Source organism: Lissotriton vulgaris, chromosome 2_1, assembly GCF_964263255.1.
Source record: "Lissotriton vulgaris chromosome 2_1, aLisVul1.2, whole genome shotgun sequence".
Taxonomy (NCBI): domain Eukaryota; kingdom Metazoa; phylum Chordata; class Amphibia; order Caudata; family Salamandridae; genus Lissotriton; species Lissotriton vulgaris.
In genome coordinates this window covers 2,064,559,630-2,064,587,282 of record NC_141687.1, presented here as the reverse complement: position 1 = coordinate 2,064,587,282, position 27,653 = coordinate 2,064,559,630, and the positions used below count along the sequence as shown (strand labels likewise).

The following is a 27,653-nucleotide window of genomic DNA, read 5'->3' as shown; positions in this document are numbered from 1 at the left end:
ACATACTCCTGAGGGATCCCCCTTAAAATTAGCTAGGGACCTCCCACAGATTGACACTGTTGGGCACAGCCAAACCTGGGACCTAAAAACCCCAAACCTGACTTGTCCCTCCAGTAAGCCAAACAGAGGGACTCAGCCTCCAGCTTTAGGTAACCAGAGGTTGACCCTGAGAGCTCACAGCAACTCAGTCCTGGAAAGAAAGGCACATATGGTGGATAGTGATTGGAGGAAGTTGAGCCCAACCTTAGTGGAGCCTCACTTCAGTACTCCATCCCAGCACCAGCCTTTTACTTTGCCAAAACACACCACAGGTAGAGATTCCCTATGATTGGAGACCCTCAGATACCCTTAGGGTGAGGGATTGCTTAGTGGACCATGATATAGGGGGTAACCATGCCAGTGCATGTACCACCTCATATGGCCACTCAGGCAATATAGGCTTACCTGGTCAAGGATAGCCTTATCTCCTTTCGTTTGGGGAGGAGGGGGGGGTTAAGTAGGAGGGTGGATACCTGACTATGGTTACCCCCAACTTTTTGCCTGGTGTTTTGCTGGTTTTCCAACTTAGTTGACCTGGGACCCTGCCATTCAGGGCCCCAAGTCTACTGCTCTCTCTGTAAAATGGATTCCATGTACCTTAGGTACATATCTAATTGGATGCTGAGTCACCTTATCAGTCCCTGTACAGTGTACCTTAGGTACCCAGGGCATAGGTGTACCCATGGCCTACCAGGGTCTGCAGCATGTATTATGCCACCCCTGGCTGGCCATCTAAATCTGACACAACTGGCTGCACGACAGCTGGGGCAAGGCTTTAGATATAGTATACCTATATCTAATCCTAAAATGGACACATGTATTCCTATCAGTCACTCCTATGGCAGGCCTTAACAATCCTGAAGGCAGAGTGCTTGGAATCATGTGAGATGGTGCTCTGGCATGAGCTGAGCCCGTTTGCAGCTTGCGGAACTAAGTCCTAATAGCTGTTCCATGATAACGCATACCATATACTCTTAAGTGCATTATAATCCTCACGGTTATTTGCCAACTCTGGTATCGCTTTATCAAAACATGTCGAGTAAGGTGTCATACAAATTGGAATACTAACCCCTCGCCAATTCTGGCGACGGGGTTAGCATTCCACCCTTCTAGAGGGACACGACATGTATGTAACTGTGAACCCCGGTTAAAGTTAACTCGAGCCTCTGCATCACAAAATGGATGCTGCCACAACAGACACAAGTCTGACCTCCTGCTGCTGGGAGTCCTTCCAGCGAGGAGAGCTTGGACAAAGGGTTTCCTGTCAGGGGCGGTGCTAGCACCATCCCAGACATGGTTTTGTGTATCCCATGTAGGCAGGGCTGAGAGGAAGGTGACTGCAAGTGGCATCCCGGTGCTCACTGTGCATATGCTGGCTTGAACCAGTTCCAGGGGCACACCAGCCCCTGAGGTGGGGAAAGTCCGGACAGGGGAGAGGGGTGTAACCACCCCCCTTCCTGGTCCCACCCATGGACAGGACCTAGTCGCGTGCCAGCCCCTTTCTTTAGTATAAAGGTAGGAGCGGGCCCCCTTCCCAAATTAGATAATTCTGAATCTTGACGACTTTCCACGAAAGAACTCTTGAACCTTTCTGAAGACTCTCCCTTGTGGCTAAGGAGTAGCCACCCTGCACCAGCGGGCACCATCTAAGCGCATGCGGTTTGCTGTAAGTCCATCCTCAGGATCAAGACTGCCCAGCTCGACGAGACCCGGATTCCCTGGCACCTCTGACCTCTACCTACATCATCAGCCAGCTGAGATTCGTGGGTGTGACGAGACCTCGAGGGACCGGCCATCTTCAAGACTGCACAACGCTTATCCAGCACGACCGCCGAGGGATCCTCGAGTGAGTGCTTTGGGGTTTGAGAAGCCCTAACCCTGAGCAGCTCCAGCACCGAAGTCCAGCCCTCCAGCATCCACGAGATCTGCGTGGGGCCCTTCTGCTCTTTGCTGCTCATGGCGTTGTCTGGCTACTTGCCTGCTGGCTTGTGGCCCTCCTGACGATGTACCACGACACTTCCATCGCTGGTCTGGTTGCTCCAAACTGGCCCTTGCTCCCCTCCAACAGAGGTGCACCCCGGACCCTCCTGGTCCACTCCAGACACCATTTTGAGTCCATCGCGTGGGCTTGCCTTTGCCAAGGTTTGTCGCCCCAATCCTGGGTCCAGCATCGCCGACAGCAGACACCTTCGTGGGACAGCTCGCACCTCCATCCTGATTGCCGACAACGCCTCCTGGTCCGAGAGACTGCAGAGCCCAGCGTCGCCCACTCACCTGGTCGAGGTGACTTCATCCGGTGCCATCCTGGTGCCCATCTGATCACTGGCTAGTGATCAAGAACTGAGTCCCCTCTGCTTTCAGGTCATCTTCAACTCCGATCCAGGCTTGGATCACATCGAACTTCATCACTGGTCGCCTGCCAGCAACATCTTCTTTCAGGCTCCATAGACTGTAACGCGGATTCCTGACGTCTTTTGAACCCTATGCAGCCGCAGCCCCTGGGCTAGGTAACTTGAGCATTTCGGTGCTCCAACGTAGGTTCACTATCTAAGTGTCCAGATCCTTTTTCGTTTTCAGCCTAACTAGTCGGATTCGTCCGATAACACTAACTTTACGAAATCTAGCATCCATAGACTTTGTCCCGCATCCCGCGTGAGAGTGCACACTCTGCACCCGATCTCCCTAGGCCTCCTGCTCCTAACCTGAAGGTTCAGTAGTGTAGTCCTAGCGATCCTAAAGCCTCTGGATCGAGTTACTTACCTGCTAGTATTTCGCATTCCACTTTTGTAGTATATGGTTTTTCGTGCCCCTCGGGCATTTGTGTAAATTGTGCAACTTAAAGTATTTTCTTAAGAGTTTTGTTATGTGCTTAGCTCCCTGACTCAAAGAGATCAGGGTAGACTTGTTATAAATAAATATCCTTTTATTTTCATAACAACTTGTGTGGTGTCCTTTCACTTGGTGTTCAAGGGGTATATGTGATGGTATAACAGCAGGCTTAACACGCCCTCTAGAGTTTAGCCTAAAGACTGCTCTTGTCCATGCTACTAGGATAGCTGGTCTATAAGGTTGACTTACAACCAATCATCAATAAGGATTGTTTGGAATGATACACAGTGATCCTGTGTATCATTCCTACACTATGGGTTTACCTACTGATCCCTTGCTAAGAGTTGTAGTCAGGGTGTGTTAAGCCCTGTTAAACTACAACAGCTGGTTCAGTAGAACTCAGAGTATTCTAAGCTAAGTTATATGTACCTTGGTACTTATGTGCTCTTTCAAATGATATTCTTAGGATACGTGTGTGGTAAAACAACAGAAAGCTCAAATTCCAACCGCTGCTCACCAATGTGAGAAGTTGGCCTGATATATAGTGCTCACTATTCTAGTGATCACTTTGTATCATTCCAAACGACCCTATTGATGATTGGTTGTAAGTCATCCTTATAGACCAGCTATCCTAGTAGCATGGACAAGAGCAGTCTTTAGGCTAAACTCTAGAGGGCGTGTTAAGCCAGCTGTTTCACCATCACATATACCCCCTGAACACCAAGTGAAAGGACACCACACAAGTTGTTATAAAAATAAAGTACATTTATTAATAACAAGTCTACCCTGAACTCTTTATGAGTCAGGGAGTTAAGCACAATACAAAACTCTTACAAAAATACTGCAAGTTGCACAAATAACACAAATGCCCGAGGGGCATGAAAAACCATATACACTAAAAGTGGAATGCGAAATACTAGCAGATAAGTAACACGATCCAGAGGCTTCAGGACCGCTAGGACTACCTTACTGAACCCTAAGGTTAGGAGCAGGAGGCCTTGGGAACTCGGGTGCAGAGTGTGAACTCTTACGCGGGATGCGGGAATAAGTCTATGGATGCTGGTATTTCTAAAGTTACTGTTTCCGGACGAATCCGACTAGGTAGACTAAAAACGAAAAAGGATCTGGACACTAGGATAGTGAACCTGCGCTGGAGTACCGAAATGCTTGGGTTACCTAGCCCAGGGGCTGCGGCTGCATAGGGTTCAAATGACGTCGGGAATCCTCGTTGTAGTCTATGGAGCCTGAAAGAAGATGTTGCTGGCAGGCGACCAGTGAAGATGTTCGGTGTGATCCAAGGCTGGATCAGTGATGAAGACGACCTGAAAGCAGAGGGGACTCAGTTCTTAATCACTAGCCAGTGATTGTGTGGGCACCAGGATGGCACCGGATGAAGTCGCCGCAATCAGGTGAGTGGGTGACGCTGGACTCTGCAGTCACACGGACCAGGAGGCGTTGTCGTCGAACAGGCTGGAGGTGCGAGCTGTCCAACGATGGTGTCTGCTGTCGGCGATGCTGGACCCAGGATTGGGGCAACAAACCTTGGCAAAGGCAAGCCCACGCGGTGGAGTCAAAATGGCGTCTGGAGTGGACCAGGAGGGTCCGGGGTGCTCCTCTTTGGGAGGGGAGCAAGGGCCAGTCTGGAGCAACCAGACCAGCGAGGAAATCGTCGTGGTGCATTGTCAGGAGGGCCACTAGCCAGCAGGCAAGTGACCGGACAACGCGGTGAGCAGCAAAGAGCAGAAGGGCCCCACGCAGATCTCGTGGATGCTGGGGGGCTGGACTTCGGTGCTGGAGCTGCTCAGGGTTAGGGCTTCTCAAACCCCAAAGCACTCACTCGAGGATCGTTCGGCGGCCGTGCTGGTTAAGTGTCATGCAGTTTTGAAGATGGCCGGTCCCTCAGGTCTCGTCACACCCACGAATCTCAGCTGGGCTGATGATGCAAGTAGAGGTCAGAGATGCCAGGGTATCCGGGTCTCGTCGAGCTGGGCAGTCTTGATCCGGAGGATGGACTTACAGCAAACCACGATGCTTAGATGGTGCCTGCGGGTGCAGGGTGGCTACTCCTTAGCCACAAGGGAGAGTCTTCAGAAAAAGTCAAGAGTTCCTTTCGTGGAAAGTCGTTCAAGATTCAGAATTATCTAATTTGGGAAGGGGGCCCGCTCCTACCTTTATTTTAAGAAAAGGGGCTAGCATGCAACTAGGTCCTGCCCATGGGTGGGACCAGGAGGGGGGTGGTTACACCCCTCTCCCTTGTCCGGACTTTCCCCAGCTCAGGGGCTGGTGTGCCCCTGGAACTGGTTCAAGCCGGCATATGCACAGTGAGCACCGGGGTGCCGCTTGCAGTCACCTTCCTCTCAGCCCTGCCTACCTGGGATACACAAAACCCTGTCTGGAATGGTGTTAGCACCGCCCCTGACAGGAAACCCTTTGTCCGAGCTCTCCTCGCTGGAAGGACTCCCAGCAGCAGGAGGTCAGACTTGTGTCTGTGGTGGCAGCATCCATTTTGTGATGCTGAGGCTCGAGTTAGCTTTAACCGGGGTTCACAGTTACATACATGTCGTGTCCCTCTAGAAGGGTGGAATGCTAACCAGGCCGCCAGAATTGGCGAGGGGTTAGTATTCCAATTCGTATGACACCTTACTCGACATGTTTTGATAAAGCGATACCAAAGTTGGCAAATAACCGCGAGGATTATAATGCACTTAAGAGTATATGGTACGCGTTATCATGGAACAGCTATTAGGACTTGGTTCCGCAAGCTGCAAACGGGCTCAGCTCATGCCAGAGCACCATCTCACATAATTCCAAGCATTCTGCCTTCAGGATTGATAAGGCCTGCCATAGGAGTGACTGATAGGAATACATGTGTCCATTTTAGGGTTAGATATAGGAATACTATATCTAAAGCAAAGGGTGATTACACTACCTTGCCCCAGCTGTCGTGCAGCCAGTTGTGTCAGATTTGGATGGCCAGCCAGGGGTGGCATAATACATGCTGCAGCCCCTGGTAGGCCCTGGGTACACCTATGCCCTGGATACCTAAGGTATACTGTACAGGGACTGATAAGGTGGCCCTGTACCAATTGGTAAATGCACCTAAGGTACATGTGTGTCAATTTAGAGAGAGAACAGCTAGGCTGTGGGTCTGATTAGCAGGTCCACAGCCAGGGAAAGTCGTAAACCAGTGAAGCAAAAAGCAAAAATCTGGGGTGATCATAGGATTGCAGACCCTACTCTCCTACATACTTTTCTATAAAATGACAAAGATAAACTGCAGTTGTATATAAATGTAAATAGTTTTATGAATAGTTCCAATTAATTAGGTCACATGATTCAGTTGGCCAATTCATGCCTTTTTACTCTTTCTACATTTAAAATAAAAGCAAATATTATTTGTAACTTTATTTTGCCCAATGTTACAGGGAACTAATAAAACATTACTTACAATACTGGTGCACAGGATGTGAAGCCATTCTCTTGACATTATTCAAATTTCTCTTCATAAGCTGCAATTTAAAAGGAAGGCCAAGGTTGACTTAAGTATGCACTCAATGTCAACAAGAAAAACATTATCAATTTCAAACATAACCCTTATGATTTAATACTAATTCATTTGTTCATAGTCCAAAAGCACTAGAAACGACTTGAAATTCTGCAATCTATATGCATCTATTTAGTTGTGAATTTGTATCCACTAATTCATTTTATTATTTGCCTATTACCATTAACAGCCCCCATTGACGGATATCAGCAAATTTGCCCCTCACTAGTGTAGTCAATGGGGTCCTGTATTCCAAATTTCATGCACTTCCTTGGAGGAGAAAAAAAGTGAGAGGTCAAAATGGGATGCGTTTCCCATTTTCGCTCCAGGTGGAAACTAGGCTCAGTCCTCCAGCCATACCACTGGACAGTTACAAAAACATGGTATGAAAGTAGGAGGTGAAAAACTACAACAAGTCTTAATTTTGAATTAACCAACAATATTTCCCGGAGTGGCTTGACATATATTAGAACCAGATTTGTTTTGATCAAAATCAAGACAAAAATGTCTCGAAATATCTTAACTGATTTCCAGGTGGTGATCTTAAACATGTCTGATAATATATGGAAATCTGGCACTCATTGTTAAAATGGAACACAGGGTAGTGTGCTACGTCTGAAAGGGCTTGGAATTCTATAATCCTATGAGCCACGTTAATCTGCACTAGGAAAGCAGTCTACCAAGTCCGATGAGATAATGAAACCTTCTGAAAAAGTTCAAAAGGAGGACACTATTTATTAAAACCAAATTTAGCTCATAAATAGGCGAGGGCACACTTACAGGAGGAAACAGTTTATTTTCACACATCTTAAAGTATTTTATGATGGGACTTCTAAAAAGGATGCTCGATTACCTGTAAAATATTACAGCGACAAGGAGGATCTTCATAGATGATAACTGCAGTTTTACTTCTGCCAAATGCACTAACTTGGAAGAGACCTCTTGCCAAGAAGCACAAGTTACTTACCTTCGGTAACGATATATCTGTAAGAAACAGTAGTTAGTATTAGATTTCTTACCTTAGAATATCCCCAGGCTTCATACTGGATCCAGAAACTTTTTGCGTAGCAGTACCCCTGCGCGTCGGTAGGCGTTGTCTGCGGCTCCGCGTCCATCGTCAGCGTCGGGATGACGCCGCCAGGAGTACTTAGACACCGCCCTCGCGCTCTGACGTCAGTTCCTATACACAGCTTTTCCCAGCCAGAAATGCAGAGCCATGATAAAAACCAACACTTGTGCCATGAAACTAGGGCCCTGAAAGGGGAACCCTAGATATCGGTTCGCAGAACGGGGAGGTTGAGTGGGGCGGTAAGGAATCTAATACTAACTACTGTTTCTTACAGATATATCGTTACCGAAGGTAAGTTTCTTGTGCATCTGAAAGAAACAGGTTAGTATTAGATTCCTTACCTTAGAATAGATACCCAGCAATACCAACCCCTAGTGAGGGGCAAATTTGCTGATATCCGTCAATGGGGGCTGTTGATGGTAATAGGCAAATAACAAAATTAATTAGTGGATGAAAATTCACAACTAAACAGATGGAAAAAGTTGAATCACACCAGAAAGTCCTGGATGATGGAACGGCCAAAGAAGCCATCCCTCCGAACTTGGCTGTCCAGGCAGTAGTGTCTTGCAAACGTGTGCAGCGAGGCCCACGTAGCTGCCTGACATATGTCCTGAAAGGGGACTCCCCGGCCCAGGGCAGTAGTAGCCGCCGTGGCCCGAGTGGAATGGGCCCTCAGCCCAACAGGAGGCTCCTTTTTAGCCAAGGAGTAGCATGCCTTGATGCACAAGACGACCCACAGAGAGATGGTCAGTTTGTGAACCGCCCGTCTCTTCTTAGCGCCCACATAACCAACAAAGAGTTGGTCATCCACCCGGAACTGGCATGTGCGATCCAAATAGAAAGAGAGTGCACGTTTTGGGTCTAGACGGTGAAATTGAAAAAAATTGATACTTGTATAGCGCACTACTCACCCGCAAGGGTCTCAAGGCCCTTGTACGAATACCGCTGTGGAACCCATCCTGGCTTTCCCTGTGAGGCGTCCACTCCTGGGCACCCCCAAGGTGGAAGCCAGGCATCCTTAGCGTTGTGGGGGCCGTTGTGGAGATTAAGCAAGCTATTGCCCAGAGTTGCAGAGTGGGACTCCATGATTGGAATAGGCATCGAGGCGAGAATTATCAGGTCCGTGGAATTTTGAGCCCAAGACCCGCCGAGGCGGGGAATTGAACCCTGATCCCAGGCTAGACCTCTGCATCAGGGTCTGCCGCTCTAATCATTGAGCCACACTTCTGCACTATCATTGAGCCACACTTCTCCAGTGTGGAGCCGCTCTTCCTCTTTAGACGGTGGAGCCGCTCTTCCTCTTTAGAGGGATGCGGAGGCGGAAAGAAGGTGGGCAAGGTGATGGACTGCCCGATGTGGAAGGCCGTGACTACCTTGGGCAGGAAAGAGGGTCTTCTCCGCAACACGACCTTGTCCGGATGGACAGAAAGGAAGGGAGGCTTGGATGAAAGAGCCTGGAGCTCACTCACTCTCCTGGCAGAGGTGATGGCAACCAGGAAAGCAGTGTTAAGGGTAAGAAGATGGAGAGGACAGTTATGAAGTGGCTCGAAGGAAGCGCACATCAGAAAAAGTAAGTACAAGGTTCCCACTGAGGCATCACGAAAGGAACAGGGGGGAACATATGAGTGATGCCCTTCAAGAACCGAGACTTGAACAAAGAAGGCTGATCAGGTAGCCTTAAGAAGGCGGAAAGGGCAGAAAGGTAGCCCTTGATAGTGCCCAGAGCAGAGCCCTGCTGGATAAGAGAAAGAAGGAAGAGGAGAACCTCAGAAAGAGGGGCAGAAAGGGGATCCACAGCCTTTGCTGTGCACCATGCCACAAACTTGTTCCACCTGCAGGCGTAAACCGACTTTGTGGAGGGACGCCTGGCTGCCAGAATCACATTACAAACTTCAGGGGGCAGGTCAATTGGCCTCAACTGTCGCCGCTCAATCTCTAAGCATGGAGGTGGAGACTGGACAGGTTCGGGTGGAGGACCGTCCCCTGCTGCTGCGACAGAAGGTCCACCTGAAGAGGCAGACGAATCAGGGGATCGGCAGACATGCTGAGTACCTCGGGATACCAGCATCTTCGTGCCCAGTCCGGAGCCACAAGGATAACTTGGGCCCGGTCGCGTCTGATCTTCTTCAGCACTCTGGGCAGAAGTGGTATAGGCGGAAAGGCGTACAACAGACCGCAGCTCCACTAGCGATGAAAAGCGTCTCCGAGCGAGTGCCGCCTTGGAAATTCCAACGCGCAGAACTGATGACATTGCGCGTTCTCTTCTGTGGGAAATAGATCTAACCAAGGCTCTCCCCACTGCTGAAAGAAGCCTTGCGCCACGTCTGAGTTCAGACGCCATTCGTGATCCATCATGCACCGACGGCTGAGTTCGTCCGCCCTGGCGTTCAGGGAACCTGCCAGGTGTTGAACCACCAGGGTCACGCCCTGATGTTCCAGCCACTGCCAGAGGCGCAGAGCCTCCTGGCATAGGGTCCATGATCCCACCCGCCCTGTTTGTTGCGGTACCACATGGCGGTGGTGTTGTCCATGAACACCTGCACTACACTCCCCCGGTCAGAGGGGAGGAATGCCTTCAGTGCTAGACGAATCGCCCGCAGCTTCAGAAGGTTGATGTGGAACCGGGACTCCGCCGGAGGCCAGAGGCCTCTGATCTCCGCCTCTCCAATGAGGCGTCCCCATCCCTGGAGGGACGCGTCCGTCACAACTACGTGCTCCGGTTGGGGTAGGGAGAGGGATCTGCCGCTGACCCAATCGCTGTTCGTGAGCCACCACTGCAACTGTCTTGACATGGTCGGACAAGTTGCCCTGATGCTGGGCCCACTGAAACTTCAGGTCCCACTGCAGAGCCCTCACCTGCCACCTGGTGTGATGCACCAGAAGGATGCAGGAGGTCATCAGCCCCAGAAGCTGCAGCGTCAACCTGACGAGACTCGGGATAACGACTGAAAGATAGGAATCAGAGCCGGAATATCTCGAACCCGCTGCTCGGGAGGATAAACCCGAAACTACGCCGAGTCCAGAACCGCTCCGATGAAGAGGGGCTTCTGAGAGGGACACAGGTGCGACTTCGGCACATTGATGGAGAACCCCAGCAGGTGCAGGAGGTCGGCCGTAGTCTGTAGGTGGCTGACTACTGTCTGGGGCGAGCCCACCTTCAACAACCAGTCGTCAAGGTAGGGGAAGACTGAAACCCCTAACCTGCGCAGATAAGCTGCGACCACTGCCATCACTTTCGTGAACACCCGTGGGGCGCTGGTAAGGCCGAAGGGGAGCACGATAAATTGAAAGTGCTCGTGGCCTACCGTGAACCGCAGGTAACGCTGGTGGGCCGGCAGGACAGGGATATGAAAATAAGCGGCCTGCAAGTCCAACGCTACCATCCTGTCTCCTGGGTCCAGGGCAGCTAGGACCTGAGCCAGTGTCAGCATCTTGAACTTCTCTTGCCGGAGGAAGCTGTTGACGTTCCGCCGGTTTAAGATAGGGCGTAGGCCCCCTTTGCCCTTCTTGGGTATCAGAAAGTAGTGGGAGTAACAACCACACCCTATTTCTGGCCCAGAAACGCGCTCGATGGCCCCCTTGGCCAAGAGGGCCCCAACTTCCTCTCGTAGAAGTGTCAAGTGATCCCCCGACATGTGATGGTACTGCGGTGGCATGGCTGAAGGGGTCGCCTCGAAGGGGAGGGAGTAGCCCCTTCGGACGATTTGCAGCACCCACTTTTCCGATGTGACAGTGCGCCAGTGGAGGGGGTGATGGCGAACCCTGCCCCCCCCCCACTGGCGTCACATGAGCCTGAAAGCTCGGACGAGGAGGGTTTTGAGGCGGATGCTGCAGGGGCAGGTGTGGACTGGCCTGGCCGTTATCCCCGACCGCCTCCACGGTGGTTTCCACGTCCGCCACCGCGCTGGACGGTAGTCTGCGGTCCGTGGCTGGCAGGACGTGTGGGAATGCCCCTTCCTTGGCCACGAAAGGAGCAAAAAGCAGCCATTTCCTGGCGCGGGGCTGAGAGGCCCAAGGACTTGGCGGTAGCCCTGGAGTCCTTAAAGCGCTCAAGCGCATGGTCTGCTTTGTCGCCAAAGAGGCGACGGCCATCAAACGGCATGTCCATAAGGGTGTTTTGGACATGAGCCGAAAAGTTGGCGGACCTCAACCAGGCGTGGCGACGAATCGCCACCGTCGTTGCCATCACTCTACCTAGTGAGTCCGTGGTATCCAGCCCACACCGAATGGAGTACCGTGCTGCATCTCGACCCTCCGCAAGGGCTTGGGTGAGTTTAGTCTGGACCTCCACCGGACATTGTGGCAGCACGTCCGTGACCGTGTCCCACAGAGAGTGGGTGCAACGGCTCAAGAGGCACGCGGTGTTGACTGACCGCAGCCCTAAACTCAGGGATGAGAATACCTTTTTCCCGTATTGCTCGTACCTCTTGGATTCCTGATCGGGGGGAGCCGTCGGGAATGCGATCTGGGAGTTAGAGGCCTGGATGACCAGGCTCTCGGGGGTGGGGTGGGTGGACAGGAAGCAAGAGCCACCCGGAGCCAGGCGGTGGCGTCTGGCCACGTTCCTATCTACAGGCTAACCTGGAGCGGGCTTGGACAAAGTGCCCAGAAGAACGTCAGACAAAGCCTCATTAAACAGCAGCAGAGGCTCGGCCGAGCTCGCCTGCGGTTTAAGGACCTCAGTGAGGAGGTTAGTCCTCACTCACCCCAACGCTGCCATTTTGTTTGTTGTTATCGTCCTCTGGAGCCCGCCCCGCCTCCCAGCTGAGCCGCCCTCCCACTAACTAGAAACAGCGCTCCCTTACCTGAAAGCGCCGTGACTCGCTCCTCTCTCTCGGGCTGAGTGGTCGCTCCCCAGTGTCCCTGGCGACATTCGGTATCGGTGTGCTGCGTTGCTGATTGAAACTGCCTAATAATTATTGCCTGCTGTCTGCCTGGTTGCCGCTTTGCTTTATATGCACTTTTTTGATTTAAAATTGTAACTTTCACTCTGTTTGCGCGTTTGCCCCAAGCGCTCTGCTGTGCTCACCCCCACGCTGCCATTTTGTTTGTTGTTATCGTCCTCTGGAGCCCGCCCCGCCTCCCAGCTGAGCCGCCCTCCCACTAACTAGAAACAGCGCTCCCTTACCTGAAAGCGCCGTGACTCGCTCCTCTCTCTCGGGCTGAGTGGTCGCTCCCCAGTGTCCCTGGCAACATTCGTTATCGTTGTGCTGCGTTGCTGATTGAAACTGCCTAATAATTATTGCCTGCTGTCTGCCTGGTTGCCGCTTTGCTTTATATGCACTTTTTTGATTTAAAATTGTAACTTTCACTCTGTTTGCGCGTTTGCCCCAAGCGCTCTGCTGTGCTCACCCCCACGCTGCCATTTTGTTTGTTGTTATCGTCCTCTGGAGCCCGCCCCGCCTCCCAGCTGAGCCGCCCTCGCCCCTCCCCCTCCACCATCCATATATGACCACTGCATTAACGTGCAGCGTTCACGCGCAGCGATCGCGCCCCAGTTGCGCCGAAGGTGCGCCAAAGGTAAGCCCGTCTACGCCCGTCAGTGCCTGGACCGCGCCCAGCGCCAGAGCCCCTGGTCCTCGTAATGCCCACCCCTCCCGCTTTACTTACGATGCCACCACCCTCCTAGCCCTCAACCCCGGCCGCTCCCTCACCTGCGCCCAAGCCGCTCCTGGACACACCCATGGACCCTTTTCCTGCTACTCCTGCAAGTTCGACGGCACCAAGAACAACTCCCCATCCACGAACACACAACAGATATCCGATCCCAACCACCTACAATGCATCCTGCTCAGCACCCGCTCGGTCCACAGACACGCCATTGACCTCTGGAATCTACTCGATACCATCTCTCCAGACGTCGCCTTCCTAACAGAAACATGGATGAACACCTCCTCAGCCCCAGACATCACCATTGCCATCCCGGAAGGCTATAAGATCATTCGCAAGGACCGCACCGGCCACACAGGAGGAGGCATCGCTATCGTCCATAAGAAATCCATCCGCATCTCAACCAGCTCAGACGTCAACCTCGCCAACTCTGAACACCTTCACTTCCAGATCCACATCGACCCCAAGACCACACTCAGAGGCACCCTCCTTTACAGGCCACCAGGACCCCGCGCACAATTTAGTGAAGACATCACGGACTTCATCACTCCACACGCGCTCCCCTCCGAGGACTACATCCTCTTGGGAGACCTCAACTTTCACCTTGAAAAGAACAACGACCGCAACACCACCACCCTTCTGGACAACCTCGGACTTGAACAACTTGTCACTACCCCCACCCACATTGCAGGTCACACACTCGACCCCATCTTCACTTCCAGCAAGCATGTTTCCTTCAGCCACACCACAGCTCTCCTTTGGACTGACCACAGCTGCGTTCACTTCACCTACAACAAGCCTACATCCAACAACCACCCCCGACCCACATTGCAAAGAAACTGGAACAAAATCACCATCGACCAGATCTCCTCATCGCTTCTTCAAAAGCCCCCCGCCTAATCCTCTAACCCCGACCAAGCAGCCACCAACCTCACCCAATGGCTATCCAACAGCGCGACCTCCTAGCACCACTGAAAAAACGACAAATCAAACTAGGCAGCAAGAAGGCCTCCTGGTTCAACGATGACCTTAAGAAATCCAAGAAATTCTGTTGCTCCCTCGAGAAGGCCTGGAAAAAAGACCCAACCACCAGCACCAAGGACGCCTTCAAAAACGCCACCCGCATACACCACCAACTAATCCGAAATGCTAAGAAAGCAGCCTTCAAGGACCGTCTAGATAACAACGCCCACAACAGCAAGGAATTATTCAACATCGTCAAGGAATTTACCAACCCATCAGCCAACTCCAACGACATCACCCCCTCTCAAGCCCTCTGCGACTCCCTAGCCTCATTCTTCTACAACAAAATTGCAGACATCCACAACAGCTTCGACAACCAACCCAGAGATCAACCCACCCATTCCCCTGCAGGACCCCTTCCCCCCCTGAACATCCTCAATGACTGGAAGCCAATCTCTACTGAGGACACCATCAACTCCCTCAACTCCGCAACCTTCCCGGAAAGTTGGAAACACGCCGAACTCAGCGCCCTCCTGAAGAAACCCACAGCTGACCCCACCGAACTCAAAAACTATCGCCCTATCTCACTCCTTCCATTCCCGGCCAAAGTCATCGAGAAAGCTGTCAACAACCAGCTCGCCGCCTTCCTCGAAACCAACAAATCCCTCGACCCCTCACAGTCCGGCTTCCGAGCCAAACACAGCACTGAGACCGCACTCATTGCAGCAACAGACGATATTCGAAAACTACTGGACAATGGAGACACAGTCGCCCTCATCCTCCTCGACCTCTCCGCAGCCTTCGACACAGTCTGTCATAGCACCCTTTTACAGCACCTCAGAAACATCGGAATCCAAGGAAAAGCACTGGAATGGATCACCTCGTTCCTCACCGGAAGAACACAGAAAGTCCGCCTTCCACCATTCAAGTCAGAGGCTACTGAAGTCATCTGCGGCGTACCTCAAGGGTCCTCATTCAGTCCCACCCTCTTCAACGTTTACATGAGCCCCCTCGCGACCATCGCACGCCAACATAACCTCAACATCATCTCCTACGCCGACGACACTCAACTGATCCTATCACTCACCAGAGACCCTAACACAGCCAAAACCAACCTACACGAAGGAATGAAAGAAGTAGCCGAATGGATGAAGCACAGCCGTCTGAAACTGAACTCGGACAAAACAGAAGTCCTCATCTTAGGTACCTCCCCCTCCGCCTGGGACGACTCTTGGTGGCCAGAGGCTCTTGGAAAAGCACCCATCGCGACGGACCACGCACGGAACCTGGGCGTCATCCTGGATTCCTCACTCTCGATGAGCAGACAAGTCAACGCCGTCTCTTCATCTTGCTTCAACATCCTTCGCATGCTCAAAAAAACATTTCGCTGGATCCCTACCGAAACTAGAAAAACAGTCACCCACGCTCTGGTCACGAGCCGACTGGACTACGGAAACACCCTCTACGCCGGCACCACCGCAAAGCTCCAGAAAAAACTACAACTCATCCAGAACGCCTCAGCCAGGCTCATATTAGACATCCCGCGTAAAGAACACATCTCTGATCACCTGAAAAACCTCCACTGGCTCCCCGTCAATAAGAGAATCACTTTCCGGCTCCTAACCCACGCTCACAAAGCACTCTACGAAATCGGACCCGAATGCCTCAACACACGACTATCCTTCTACACCCCCTCCCGCCAGCTACGATCCTCCAACCAAGCCCTCGCCACTGTACCCCGCATCAACAAAACCACCATGGGAGGTAGATCCTTTTCCTACCTAGCAGCTAAAACTTGGAACTCACTTCCCACTCACCTTCGCCTTACCCAGAACCACCTAGCATTTAGAAAGCAACTCAAAACTTGGATATTCGACAAGTAACTCCCCACCCTTCTTCAAGCGCCTTGAGACCCTCTGGGTATGTAGCGCGCTATACAAATTTTTTGACTTGACTTGACACTGTAAGCAGCCCCCTCCTCTGTAGCCACGCTAGGAGGGGAGACAAAGCCTGTGTCCGGCGAGGTGTCCAGACCACTGGTGTTCCCTAGCTCACCTGCCCAGTCCTGATCAGACTGGCACTCCTGTGCCAGAGGGTCCTCAGACCCCTCCCATTCCGCCTCGCCACCCACCACCTCAGACTCAGGATCAAAGGATTTGGTCGGGTCATAGAAGTAGAAATCTCCCATCGGCGTCGAGAACGGCGCCGGACCCGAATCGAGGGAGGGATCGGGGGTGACACCCTGGGGACCGGTGTGAGAAGTTGGCCTGATATGCAGTGCTCACTATTCTAGTGATCACTATGTATCATTCCAAACGACCCTTATTGATGATTGGTTGTAAGTCAACCTTGTGAGAAGGTGGCCTGATATGCAGTGGTCACTATTCTAGTGAACACTATGTATCAGTCCAGCAACCCTTATTGATGATTGGTTGTAAGTCAACCTTATAGACCAGCTATCCTAGTAGCGTGGATACGAGCAGTCTAAGGCTAAAGACTCGAGAGGGTGTGTTAAGCCAGCTGTTATACCACATATACCCCTTGAACACCAAGTGAAAGGACACCACACAAGTGTTATGAAAATAAACAGTTATTTATTAAAGATCACAACAGCCCTGTACTCTTTATGAGGACAGGGTACTAAGCACAAACCAAAACTCTTACAAAAATACTTAAGTTAGCACAGTATATACAAATGCCCGAGGGGCACGGAAAACCATATACTTGAAAAGTGGAATGCGAAATTACTAGCAGGTAAGTACAGTACTAATAGGCTTTGGAATCGCTAGGACTTGACTATAGAATCGTTAGATTACTTCTAGGAGACCCAGGGGACTCGGGTGCAGTGTGTGCACTCTCACGCGAGATGCGTTACAAAGTCTATGGTAGCTAGGATTTGCAAAGTTAGTGTTCTCGGGCGAACCCGACCTGGTAGGGAGAAAACGAAAGTAGATTCTGACCCTTGGATAGTGAGGCTATGCTGGGGCACCAAAATGCCGAAGTTACCTAGCCCAGGGGCTGCAGCTGCATAGGACTCAAAAGACGTCGGGAATCCTCGTTGACGGACCAGGAGCCTGGAAGAAAGAAGTTGCTGGCAGGCGACCAGTGAAGAAAGTTTGGTGGATCCAAGCCTGGATCGATGGAAGATGACACCTGAAAGCAGAGGGGACCAAGTTCGAGACTACTAGCCAGTAGTCAGTGGGCACCAGGAGGGCACCGGATGGTAGCCACCTCGACAAGGTGAGTGGGTGACGCTGTGCTCGGAGATCTCACGGACCAGGAGGCGTTGTCGGCGACCAGGATGGAGGATCGAGCTGTCCCACGAAGATGGAAGCTGTCGGCGTCGCTGGACCCAGGATTGGGCAACAAAGCCTTGGCAAATTCAAGCCCACGCGGTGGACCTAAAATGGCGTCTGGAGTGGACCAGGAGGGTCCGGGGTGCCTCTCTTCAAGAAGGAAGCAAGGGCCAGTCTGGAGCAACCAGACCAGCAGCAGTGATGTCGTCGGGCGTCGTTCAGAAGGCCACAAGTCAGCCGGCTAGTAGCCAAACAACGCGGTGCACAGCAAACAGCAGAAGGGCCCCACGCCGATCGTGGAGATGCAGGGAGGCTGATCTTGGGTGCTGGAGCTGCGCAGGGTTGGGGCTTCTCGGACCCCAAAGCACTCACCCGTGGAGGACACGGTGGGCTTGCAGTAAAGATGTCGTGCAGTCTTGGCGATCGTCGGTCCCTCAAGGTCTCGTCGCACTCACGGTTCTCAGCTTAGCTGTAGAGGTGAGTAGAGGTCAGAGGTGCCAGGGAAGCCGGGTCTCGTCGAGCTGGGTCGTCGGATTCGTGATGAAGGACTTGCAGCAGACCGCAGTGTTCTTTAGGATGGTGCCTGCGGATGCAGGGTGACTACTCCTTAGCCACAAGGGAGAATCTTGATGAAGAAATCGTGAAGTCCTTTCGAAGAAAGTCGTGTCTTGATTCCAAAGATGATCTAATTTGAACAGGGGGCCCGCTCCCATCTTTATACTAAAAAAGGGGGCTGACCCGGTGACTAGGTCCTGCCTATGGGTGGGACTAGGAGGGGGGTGGTTACACCCCTCTGCCATGCCGGACTTTCCCCAGGCCAGGGGCTGGTGTGCCCCTGGAACTGGTTCTGACCGGCCTATGCGTAGTGAGCACCGGGGTGCCACTCAGCAGTCACCTTCCTGAAAAGCCCTGCCTACCCAGGATACACAAAACCATGTCTGGGACGGTGCTAGCACCGCCCCTGACAGGAAACCCTTTGTCCAGGCTCCCCTCACTGGGAAGACTCCCAGCTGCAGGGGGTCAGACTCGTGTCTGTGGTGGCAGCATCCATTTTGTGGAGCTGAGGCTTCAGTTAACTTTAACCGGGGTTCACAGTTACATACATGTCGTGTCCCTCTAGAAGGGTGGAATGCTAACCCCGTCGCCAGAATTGGCGAGGGGTTAGTATTCCAATTCGTATGACACCTTACTCGACATGTTTTGATAAAGCAATACCAATGTTAGCATTTAACCGCGAGGATTATAATGCACTTAAGAGTATATGATATGCGATATCATGGAACAGCTATTAGGACTTGGTTCCGCAAGCTGCAGACAGGCTCAGCTCATGCCAGAGCACCATCTCACACGATTCCAAGCACTCTGCCTTCAGGATTGTCAAGGCCTGCCATAGGAGTGACTGATAGGAATCTGTGTGTCCATTTTAGGGTTAGGTATAGGTATACTACACCTACAGCAAAGGGTGATTACACGACTTTGCCCCAGCTGTCATGCAGCCAGTTGTGTCAAATTTAGGAGGCCAGCCAGGGGTAGCATAATACATGCTGCAGCCCCTGGCAGCCCTGGGTACACCTATGCCCTGAGTTACAGGGTCTGATAAGGTGGCCCAGTACCAATTGGTAAATGCACCTAGGGTACATGTTGTAATTTAGAAAGAGAACAGCCAGGCTGTGGGTCTGATTGGCAGGCCCACAGCCAGAGAAAGTCGTAAACCAGTGAAACAAAAGCAAAAAATCTGGGTGATCATAGGATTGCAGACCCTACTCTCCTACATGACCCCCCCCCCCCCAAAAACTTTGGGACAATAAGCTAACCTTGACCAGGTGAGTCTTCTTGTTCTAAGTGGAAATATCTGGAGAGCCCATCGGCATTGCCATGATCAGTACCAGGTCTATGTTCCACTGTAAAGTCCATCCCCTGTAGGGAAATGGACCACCTAAGCAGTTTGGGGTTTTCACCCTTCATCTGATTTAGCCACAAGAGGGGCTTATGGTCGGTCTGAATCTTGAAGTGAGTGCCAAACAAGTATGGCCTCAGCTTCTTCAGGGCCCAAACCACAGCAAAGGCCTCCCTCTCAATAGCTGACCAATTCTTCTCTCTGGGGGTCAGCCTTCTGCTTATAAAAGCAATGGGCTGGTCTTGACCATCAAAATTCAGTTGAGAAAGAACAGCTCCCACACCCAACTCAGAAGCATTTGTTTGGACAATGAATGGTTTGGAGTAGTCTGGACTCTTAAGGATAGGTGCTGTGCACATGGCCTGCTTTAGGTCATTGAATGCTTTTTGACAGCCTGCTGTCCACTGAACCTTTTTTGGCATTTTCTTACTTGTCAGTTCATTTAATGGTGTCACAATGGAACCATAGTTCCTGACAAACTTTCTGTAGTATCCAGTCAGGCCCAAGAAAGCTCGAACCTGAGTCTGGGTGGTTGGAGGAGCCCAGTCCCTGATTGACTGTATTTTGCTCTCCAGTGGCTGAACCTGGCCTCCACCTACAAGGTGGCCCAGGTATACAACCTGTGTCTGCCCTATCTGGCACTTGGTGGCCTTGATAGTGAGGCCTGCTGCTTGCAGAGCCTCTAACACTTTCCTCAGGTGGACCAGGTGATCCTCCCAGGTGGAGCTAAAGACAGCAATATCATCTAGATATGCTGCACAGAAGTCATCCAGCCCAGTAAGGACTTGATTCACCAACCTTTGGAAGGTGGCAGGTGCATTTTTCAGACCAAAGGGCATTACCACAAATTGATAATGCCCACCAGGGGTTGAAAATGCTGTCTTGGGCTTGGCATCCTCAGCTAACCTGATTTGCCAATACCCAGCTGTTAAGTCAAATGTGCTTAAGTAGTTGGCAGAAGCCAATCTATCTATCAGCTCATCTGCCCTTGGTATTGGGTGGGCATCAGTCTTAGTGACTGCATTGAGACCCCTGTAGTCTACGCAAAACCTCATCTCTCTCTTACCACCCTGGGTGTGAGGCTTTGGCACTAGAACTACTGGACTAGCCCAAGGGCTATCTGAGGGTTCAATGACTCCCAACTCCAACATTTTCTGCACTTCAGTTTTTATGCAGTCTCTAACATGATCAGGCTGCCTGTAGATTTTACTCTTGACAGGTAGGCTGTCACCAGTGTCAACCTCATGGGTACACCAATTGGTCTGACTGGGTGTCAGAGAAAACATATGTCTGAAAGAATGAAGAACCTGTTTACAGTCTTTCTGTTGATGCTCAGAGAGGCTGCCACAAAAGACAACACCATCTACTGACCCATCATCAGGATTCTGAGTGAGCAGGTCTGGGAGAGGGTCACTCTCTTCCTCCTGTCCCTCATCTATGGCAATGAGCAAGCTCATGTCCTTCCTGTCGACATATGCTTTGAGCCTGTTGACATGGAGCACCCTGTGGGGGCTCCTGGGAGTTCCAAGGTCCACCAGGTAGGTGACCTCTCCCTTTTGCTCAAGAATTGTGTGGGGCCCAGACCATTTGTCTTTGAGTGCTGCTGGGGCCACTGGCTCCAACACCCACACCTTCTGTCCAGGCTGGTAAACAGTGAGGACAGCCTTTTGGTCATGCCAAACTTTTTGAAGTTCTTGACTGGCCTTAAGGTTTTCAGATGCCTTCTCCATATACTCAGCCATCCTGGAGCGGAGACCAAGTACATAGTCCACTATGCTGGTTGCAGGCTTTTTGAGAGGTCTCTCCCATCCTTCCTTCACCAAACACAGGGGGCCTCTCACAGGATGCCCATACAAAAGTTCAAAAGGGCTGTAGCCAACCCCCTTTTGTGGGACCTCTCTGTAAGCAAACAGAAGGCAGGGAATCAGGACATCCCATCTACGCCTGAGCTTTTCAGGTAGTCCATGAATCATCATCCCTTTTAGGGTCCTGTTGAACCTTTCAACAAGCCCATTGCATTGTGGATGATAGGGTGTAGTGAATTTGTAATTGACACCACACTCCTTCCACATAGCAGTTAAGTAGCTTGACATGAAGTTTGCACCTCTGTCAGAGACAACCTCCTTAGGGAAGCCCACTCTGGAGAACACTCCAACTAGGGCCCTTGCCACCACAGGTGCTGTGGTGGTCCTAAGTGGAATAGCTTCAGGATACCTGGTGGCATGATCCACTATCACCAGTATAAGCTTGTGCCCTGATGCTGTCTGGGGTTCCATTGGACCAACAATGTCAATCCCCACTCTTTCAAAGGGCACCCCCACCACAGGCATTGGTATAAGGGGGGCCTTTGTTGTGCCACCTGACTTACCACTGGCTTGGCAAGTGACACAGGAGCGACAAAACTCCTTGGTATCCTCATTCATGTGAGGCCAGTGAAAGTGTGAGACAAGCCTGTCCCAAGTCTTTGTCTGGCCTAAGTGACCTGCTAAGGGAATCTCATGGGCCAAGGTAAGTAGGAAACCTCTCTGAGACAAGGGTACAACCAGCCTCCTGGTCATGCCAGGCTTGGGGTCTCTTGACTCAGTGTACAGGAGTCCATCTTCCCAGTATACCTTGTGGGTACCTGTGGCGTTCCCAGCAGCCTCAGCAGCAGCCTGCTGTCTGAGGGGTTCAAGAGAAGGGCAGCTTAACTGGTCCTTCCCCAGGTCTTCCCTTGAGGGTCCCCCTGAACCCAAGAATTCAACTTGATCAAGTTCAAACTCTCTGGGCTCAGTTTCCCTCAATTCCTGTAGGTCAGCCTCCTCTGAGACTTGATCCTCAACCTGGGGCAAGGGGGAAGGCACAGCCTTAACCCTGCTGCTCTTTTTCTTGGAAGGTGTCTGGTCCAGTGTTCCAGGATCCAGCACCTGTTCAGTGGGGCATTTCCTGACCTGGGCCCTGGTCACAGCAAACACATGTGCTGGCAAGCCTAATATTTCCATGTGAGTCCTCTGCTCCACTTCTGACCATTGTGATACCTCCAAATCATTGCCCAACAAACAATCCACTGGGAGGTCTGAACTAACTACAACCTTCTTTTGGCCAGTTACCCCTCCCCAGGAGAAAGCTACAATTGCCATACTGTGACTGGTAGTGACATTGCTTGCATTGGTCACCAGGAAATCTGTACCTGGCATGATCTGTCCAGGGTCCACAAAGTTAGGTGTCACCATTGTGACACTGGCACACGTGTCCCTATAGGCCTGAGCCATTTTTCCATTTATGAAAGGTGTCTGTCTGTATTTGCCCAAACTATTGGGACTTATGTCAGGGGACATATCCATATCCCCTGTACTGACAAGGACAGCCTGAGTGAGTGTACCAACTAAGTTGTCACACCCCTCAGAACCCAGGGTTAACCCTACTAAACCCTTGGGAGGTGCACTACCACTGCTGGCTGTACTAGGGGGCACAGGTGCCTTAGGGGCTGCAGTGGCAGGAGTCTGCCCTCCTCCTTTCTTGGTGCACTCACTAAACCAGTGAGTTTTACTTTTGCAGTATTGGCACCACCTCTTAGATTGGCCTTCTTTCTTCTTTTGGGGAGCCTGACCCCCACCCTCTTTGGGTTGTTGGGGACCTGTCGAAGACTTCTGGTCATTTTGTTCCCCCTTAGAATCTTTACCCTTCTGGTCTGCTTTCTTCTGACCACCTTGATTCTGGCCCTGGTTCTGTTTAACTCTTGTTCTGACCCATCTGTCTGCCTTCTTTCCCAATTCTTGGGGAGAGGTCAGATCTGAGTCAACAAGATGCTGATGCAACAACTGGTTCTGACAATTGTTTAAAATTTGTTCTCTCATCATCAAATTATACAATCCTTTATAATCAGTAACCTTACTGCCCAGCAACCAGCCCTCAAAAGCCTTAGTGGCACAATCTACAAAGTCAGACCAATCTTGAGACTGAGTTTTCTGGGTATCCCTGAACAGCACCCTGTACTGCTCAGTGGTTAGGCCAAACCCTTCAACCAGTGTATTCTTCAAGACTTGGTAATTGTTAGCATCCTCTACCCTTGTGGTGAGGAGCCTGTCTCTTCCTTTACCTTCAAAGGAGAGCCACAAGATAGCTGCCCACTGAGTCTGGGGAACGCCTTGCACAGTGCAGGCCCTCTCCAAAGCAGTAATCCATTTGTGGATGTCATCCCCTTGTTTAAAGGGGGGCACTATCTTACTAAGGTGTTTTGTATCAAAACTCCTTTCCCTATTGCTAGGTACTATGCTGCCACCAGTGGGGACTACCCCACTTAACTGTTGCTCTCTAGCAAAGGCAAGCCTTTCTTTGGCCAGGGCAAGTTCTTCCCTTTCAATCCTCAGATTGGCTGCCCTTTCTTTAGCTTCATACACTCTCCTCTGAGGGGATGTCATCCCTCGTTGAGAAGAGTTGTGAGAGCCATTGGTTTGAAGGGATCTGCCAGAGCCTCTTGACAGAGATCTGGCTCGTCCATTCCCAATGTTAAGCTGACCTGATAGTGGCCCCAGGGGTCCCCCAGTACCACTGTCATGTTTGCTTAAGTTGGACCTGCTTAGTCTAACGACTTCTACCTGTCCCTTATCTGCCTCATCTCCAGAGGGATCCTCATTCTCATCCTCCTCCACATCTTCATTCTCAGCTGAGAGGTGGATGAGGTCAGGGTCTCCTCTGGTTCCCTCAAGGGGAGGCATGCCTCCTTCTGGATTAGAAGAGCTAAGAAGTTTCTCAGCTTTTCTGGCATCATAAGTCTCCAAGAGACCAATCAGAAAGGAGGTGGTGGGGTTAGCCCCTTGCTTAATCTTCCTAGAGGTACATACTTATCGTAACTCATGGAAGCTAAGCACAGTATATCTTGAAGGGATGACCTGTGGAGGGTCAACTGACACAAGGGGAGACTCAGAGTTTCCTCCTTTGTCCGACATACTGTTTCTAGTGTGGTGTAAGTGATGCACCTACCTACACTATGTGTTTACCTACTGATCCCTTGCTAAGAGTTGCAGCCAAGGTGTGCTAAGCCTTGAGGAGCTGCAACAGCTGGTTCAGTAGAACTCAGAGTATTCTAAGCTTAGTTATTATATGTACTAACAGTACTTATGTGATCTTTCAACAAGATATTCTTAGGATACGTGTGGTAAAACAACAGCAAGCTCAAATCCCAACCGCTGCTCACCAATGTGAGAAGGTGGCCTGATATGCAGTGGTCACTATTCTAGTGAACACTATGTATCAGTCCAGCAACCCTTATTGATGATTGGTTGTAAGTCAACCTTATAGACCAGCTATCCTAGTAGCGTGGATACGAGCAGTCTAAGGCTAAAGACTCGAGAGGGCGTGTTAAGCCAGCTGTTATACCACATATACCCCTTGAACACCAAGTGAAAGGACACCACACAAGTGTTATGAAAATAAACAGTTATTTATTAAAGATCACAACAGCCCTGTACTCTTTATGAGGACAGGGTACTAAGCACAAACCAAAACTCTTACAAAAATACTTAAGTTAGCACAGTATATACAAATGCCCGAGGGGCACGGAAAACCATATACTTGAAAAGTGGAATGCGAAATTACTAGCAGGTAAGTACAGTACTAATAGGCTTTGGAATCGCTAGGACTTGACTATAGAATCGTTAGATTACTTCTAGGAGACCCAGGGGACTCGGGTGCAGTGTGTGCACTCTCACGCGAGATGCGGGACAAAGTCTATGGTAGCTAGGATTTGCAAAGTTAGTGTTCTCGGGCGAACCCGACCTGGTAGGGAGAAAACGAAAGTAGATTCTGACCCTTGGATAGTGAGGCTATGCTGGGGCACCGAAATGCCGAAGTTACCTAGCCCAGGGGCTGCAGCTGCATAGGACTCAAAAGACGTCGGGAATCCTCGTTGACGGACCAGGAGCCTGGAAGAAAGAAGTTGCTGGCAGGCGACCAGTGAAGAAAGTTTGGTGGATCCAAGCCTGGATCGATGGAAGATGACACCTGAAAGCAGAGGGGACCAAGTTCGAGACTACTAGCCAGTAGTCAGTGGGCACCAGGAGGGCACCGGATGGTAGCCACCTCGACAAGGTGAGTGGGTGACGCTGTGCTCGGAGATCTCACGGACCAGGAGGCGTTGTCGGCGACCAGGATGGAGGATCGAGCTGTCCCACGAAGATGGAAGCTGTCGGCGTCGCTGGACCCAGGATTGGGCAACAAAGCCTTGGCAAATTCAAGCCCACGCGGTGGACCTAAAATGGCGTCTGGAGTGGACCAGGAGGGTCCGGGGTGCCTCTCTTCAAGAAGGAAGCAAGGGCCAGTCTGGAGCAACCAAACCAGCAGCAGTGATGTCGTCGGGCGTCGTTCAGAAGGCCACAAGCCAGCCGGCTAGTAGCCAAACAACGCGGTGCACAGCAAACAGCAGAAGGGCCCCACGCCGATCGTGGAGATGCAGGGAGGCTGATCTTGGGTGCTGGAGCTGCGCAGGGTTGGGGCTTCTCGGACCCCAAAGCACTCACCCGTGGAGGACACGGTGGGCTTGCAGTAAAGATGTCGTGCAGTCTTGGCGATCGTCGGTCCCTCGAGGTCTCGTCGCACTCACGGTTCTCAGCTTAGCTGTAGAGGTGAGTAGAGGTCAGAGGTGCCAGGGAAGCCGGGTCTCGTCGAGCTGGGTCGTCGGATTCGTGATGAAGGACTTGCAGCAGACCGCAGTGTTCTTTAGGATGGTGCCTGCGGATGCAGGGTGACTACTCCTTAGCCACAAGGGAGAATCTTGATGAAGAAATCGTGAAGTCCTTTCGAAGAAAGTCGTGTCTTGATTCCAAAGATGATCTAATTTGAACAGGGGGCCCGCTCCCATCTTTATACTAAAAAAGGGGGCTGACCCGGTGACTAGGTCCTGCCTATGGGTGGGACTAGGAGGGGGGTGGTTACACCCCTCTGCCATGCCGGACTTTCCCCAGGCCAGGGGCTGGTGTGCCCCTGGAACTGGTTCTGACCGGCCTATGCGTAGTGAGCACCGGGGTGCCACTCAGCAGTCACCTTCCTGAAAAGCCCTGCCTACCCAGGATACACAAAACCATGTCTGGGACGGTGCTAGCACCGCCCCTGACAGGAAACCCTTTGTCCAGGCTCCCCTCACTGGGAGGACTCCCAGATGCAGGGGGTCAGACTCGTGTCTGTGGTGGCAGCATCCATTTTGTGGAGCTGAGGCTTCAGTTAACTTTAACCGGGGTTCACAGTTACATACATGTCGTGTCCCTCTAGAAGGGTGGAATGCTAACCCCGTCGCCAGAATTGGCGAGGGGTTAGTATTCCAATTCGTATGACACCTTACTCGACATGTTTTGATAAAGCAATACCAAAGTTAGCATTTAACCGCGAGGATTATAATGCACTTAAGAGTATATGGTATGCGATATCATGGAACAGCTATTAGGACTTGGTTCCGCAAGCTGCAGACAGGCTCAGCTCATGCCAGAGCACCATCTCACACGATTCCAAGCACTCTGCCTTCAGGATTGTCAAGGCCTGCCATAGGAGTGACTGATAGGAATCTGTGTGTCCATTTTAGGGCTAGGTATAGGTATACTACACCTACAGCAAAGAGTGATTACACGACTTTGCCCCAGCTGTCATGCAGCCAGTTGTGTCAAATTTAGGAGGCCAGCCAGGGGTGGCATAATACATGCTGCAGCCCCTGGCAGCCCTGGGTACACCTATGCCCTGAGTTACAGGGTCTGATAAGGTGGCCCAGTACCAATTGGTAAATGCACCTAGGGTACATGTTGTAATTTAGAAAGAGAACAGCCAGGCTGTGGGTCTGATTGGCAGGCCCACAGCCAGAGAAAGTCGTAAACCAGTGAAACAAAAGCAAAAAATCTGGGTGATCATAGGATTGCAGACCCTACTCTCCTACAAACCTTATAGACCAGCTATCCTAGTAGCATGGACAAGAGCAGTCTTTAGGCTAAACTCTCGAGGGCGTGTTAAGCCAGCTGTTATACCATCACATACACCCCTTGAACACCAAGTGAAAGGACACCACACAAGTTGTTATGAAAATAAAAGGATATTTATTTATAACAAGTCTACTCTGATCTCTTTATGAGTCAGGGAGCTAAGCACATAACCAAACTCTTAGGAAAAAACTTCAAGTTGCACAATTTACACAAATGCCCGAGGGGCACGAAAAACCATATACTACAAAAGTGGAATGCGAAATACTAGCAGGTAAGTAACTGGATCCAGAGGCTTTAGGATTGCTAGGACTACACTACAGAACCCTAAGGTTAGGAGCAGGAGGCCTAGGGAGATCGGGTGCAGAGTGTGCACTCTCACGCGGGACAAAGTCTATGGATGCTAGATTTCGTAAAGTTAGTGTTATCGGACGAATCCGACTAGTTAGGCTGAAAACGAAAAAGGATC

The 27,653-nt window shown here is 51.2% G+C and overlaps 1 protein-coding gene across 2 annotated transcripts in view; it reads right to left on the bottom strand.

The window, feature by feature from the left end:
• The window catches only part of DMXL2 (Dmx like 2), a 2,078,996-nt gene that overhangs the window by 210,490 nt on the left and 1,840,853 nt on the right, over positions 1 to 27,653 (bottom strand). For both annotated transcript variants that reach the window (XM_086958287.1, XM_086958289.1), the window contains one exon: positions 6,317 to 6,377. In XM_086958287.1, coding sequence (XP_086814413.1) covers positions 6,317 to 6,377 — 61 coding nt within the window. The remainder of the gene's footprint in view (positions 1 to 6,316; positions 6,378 to 27,653) is intronic.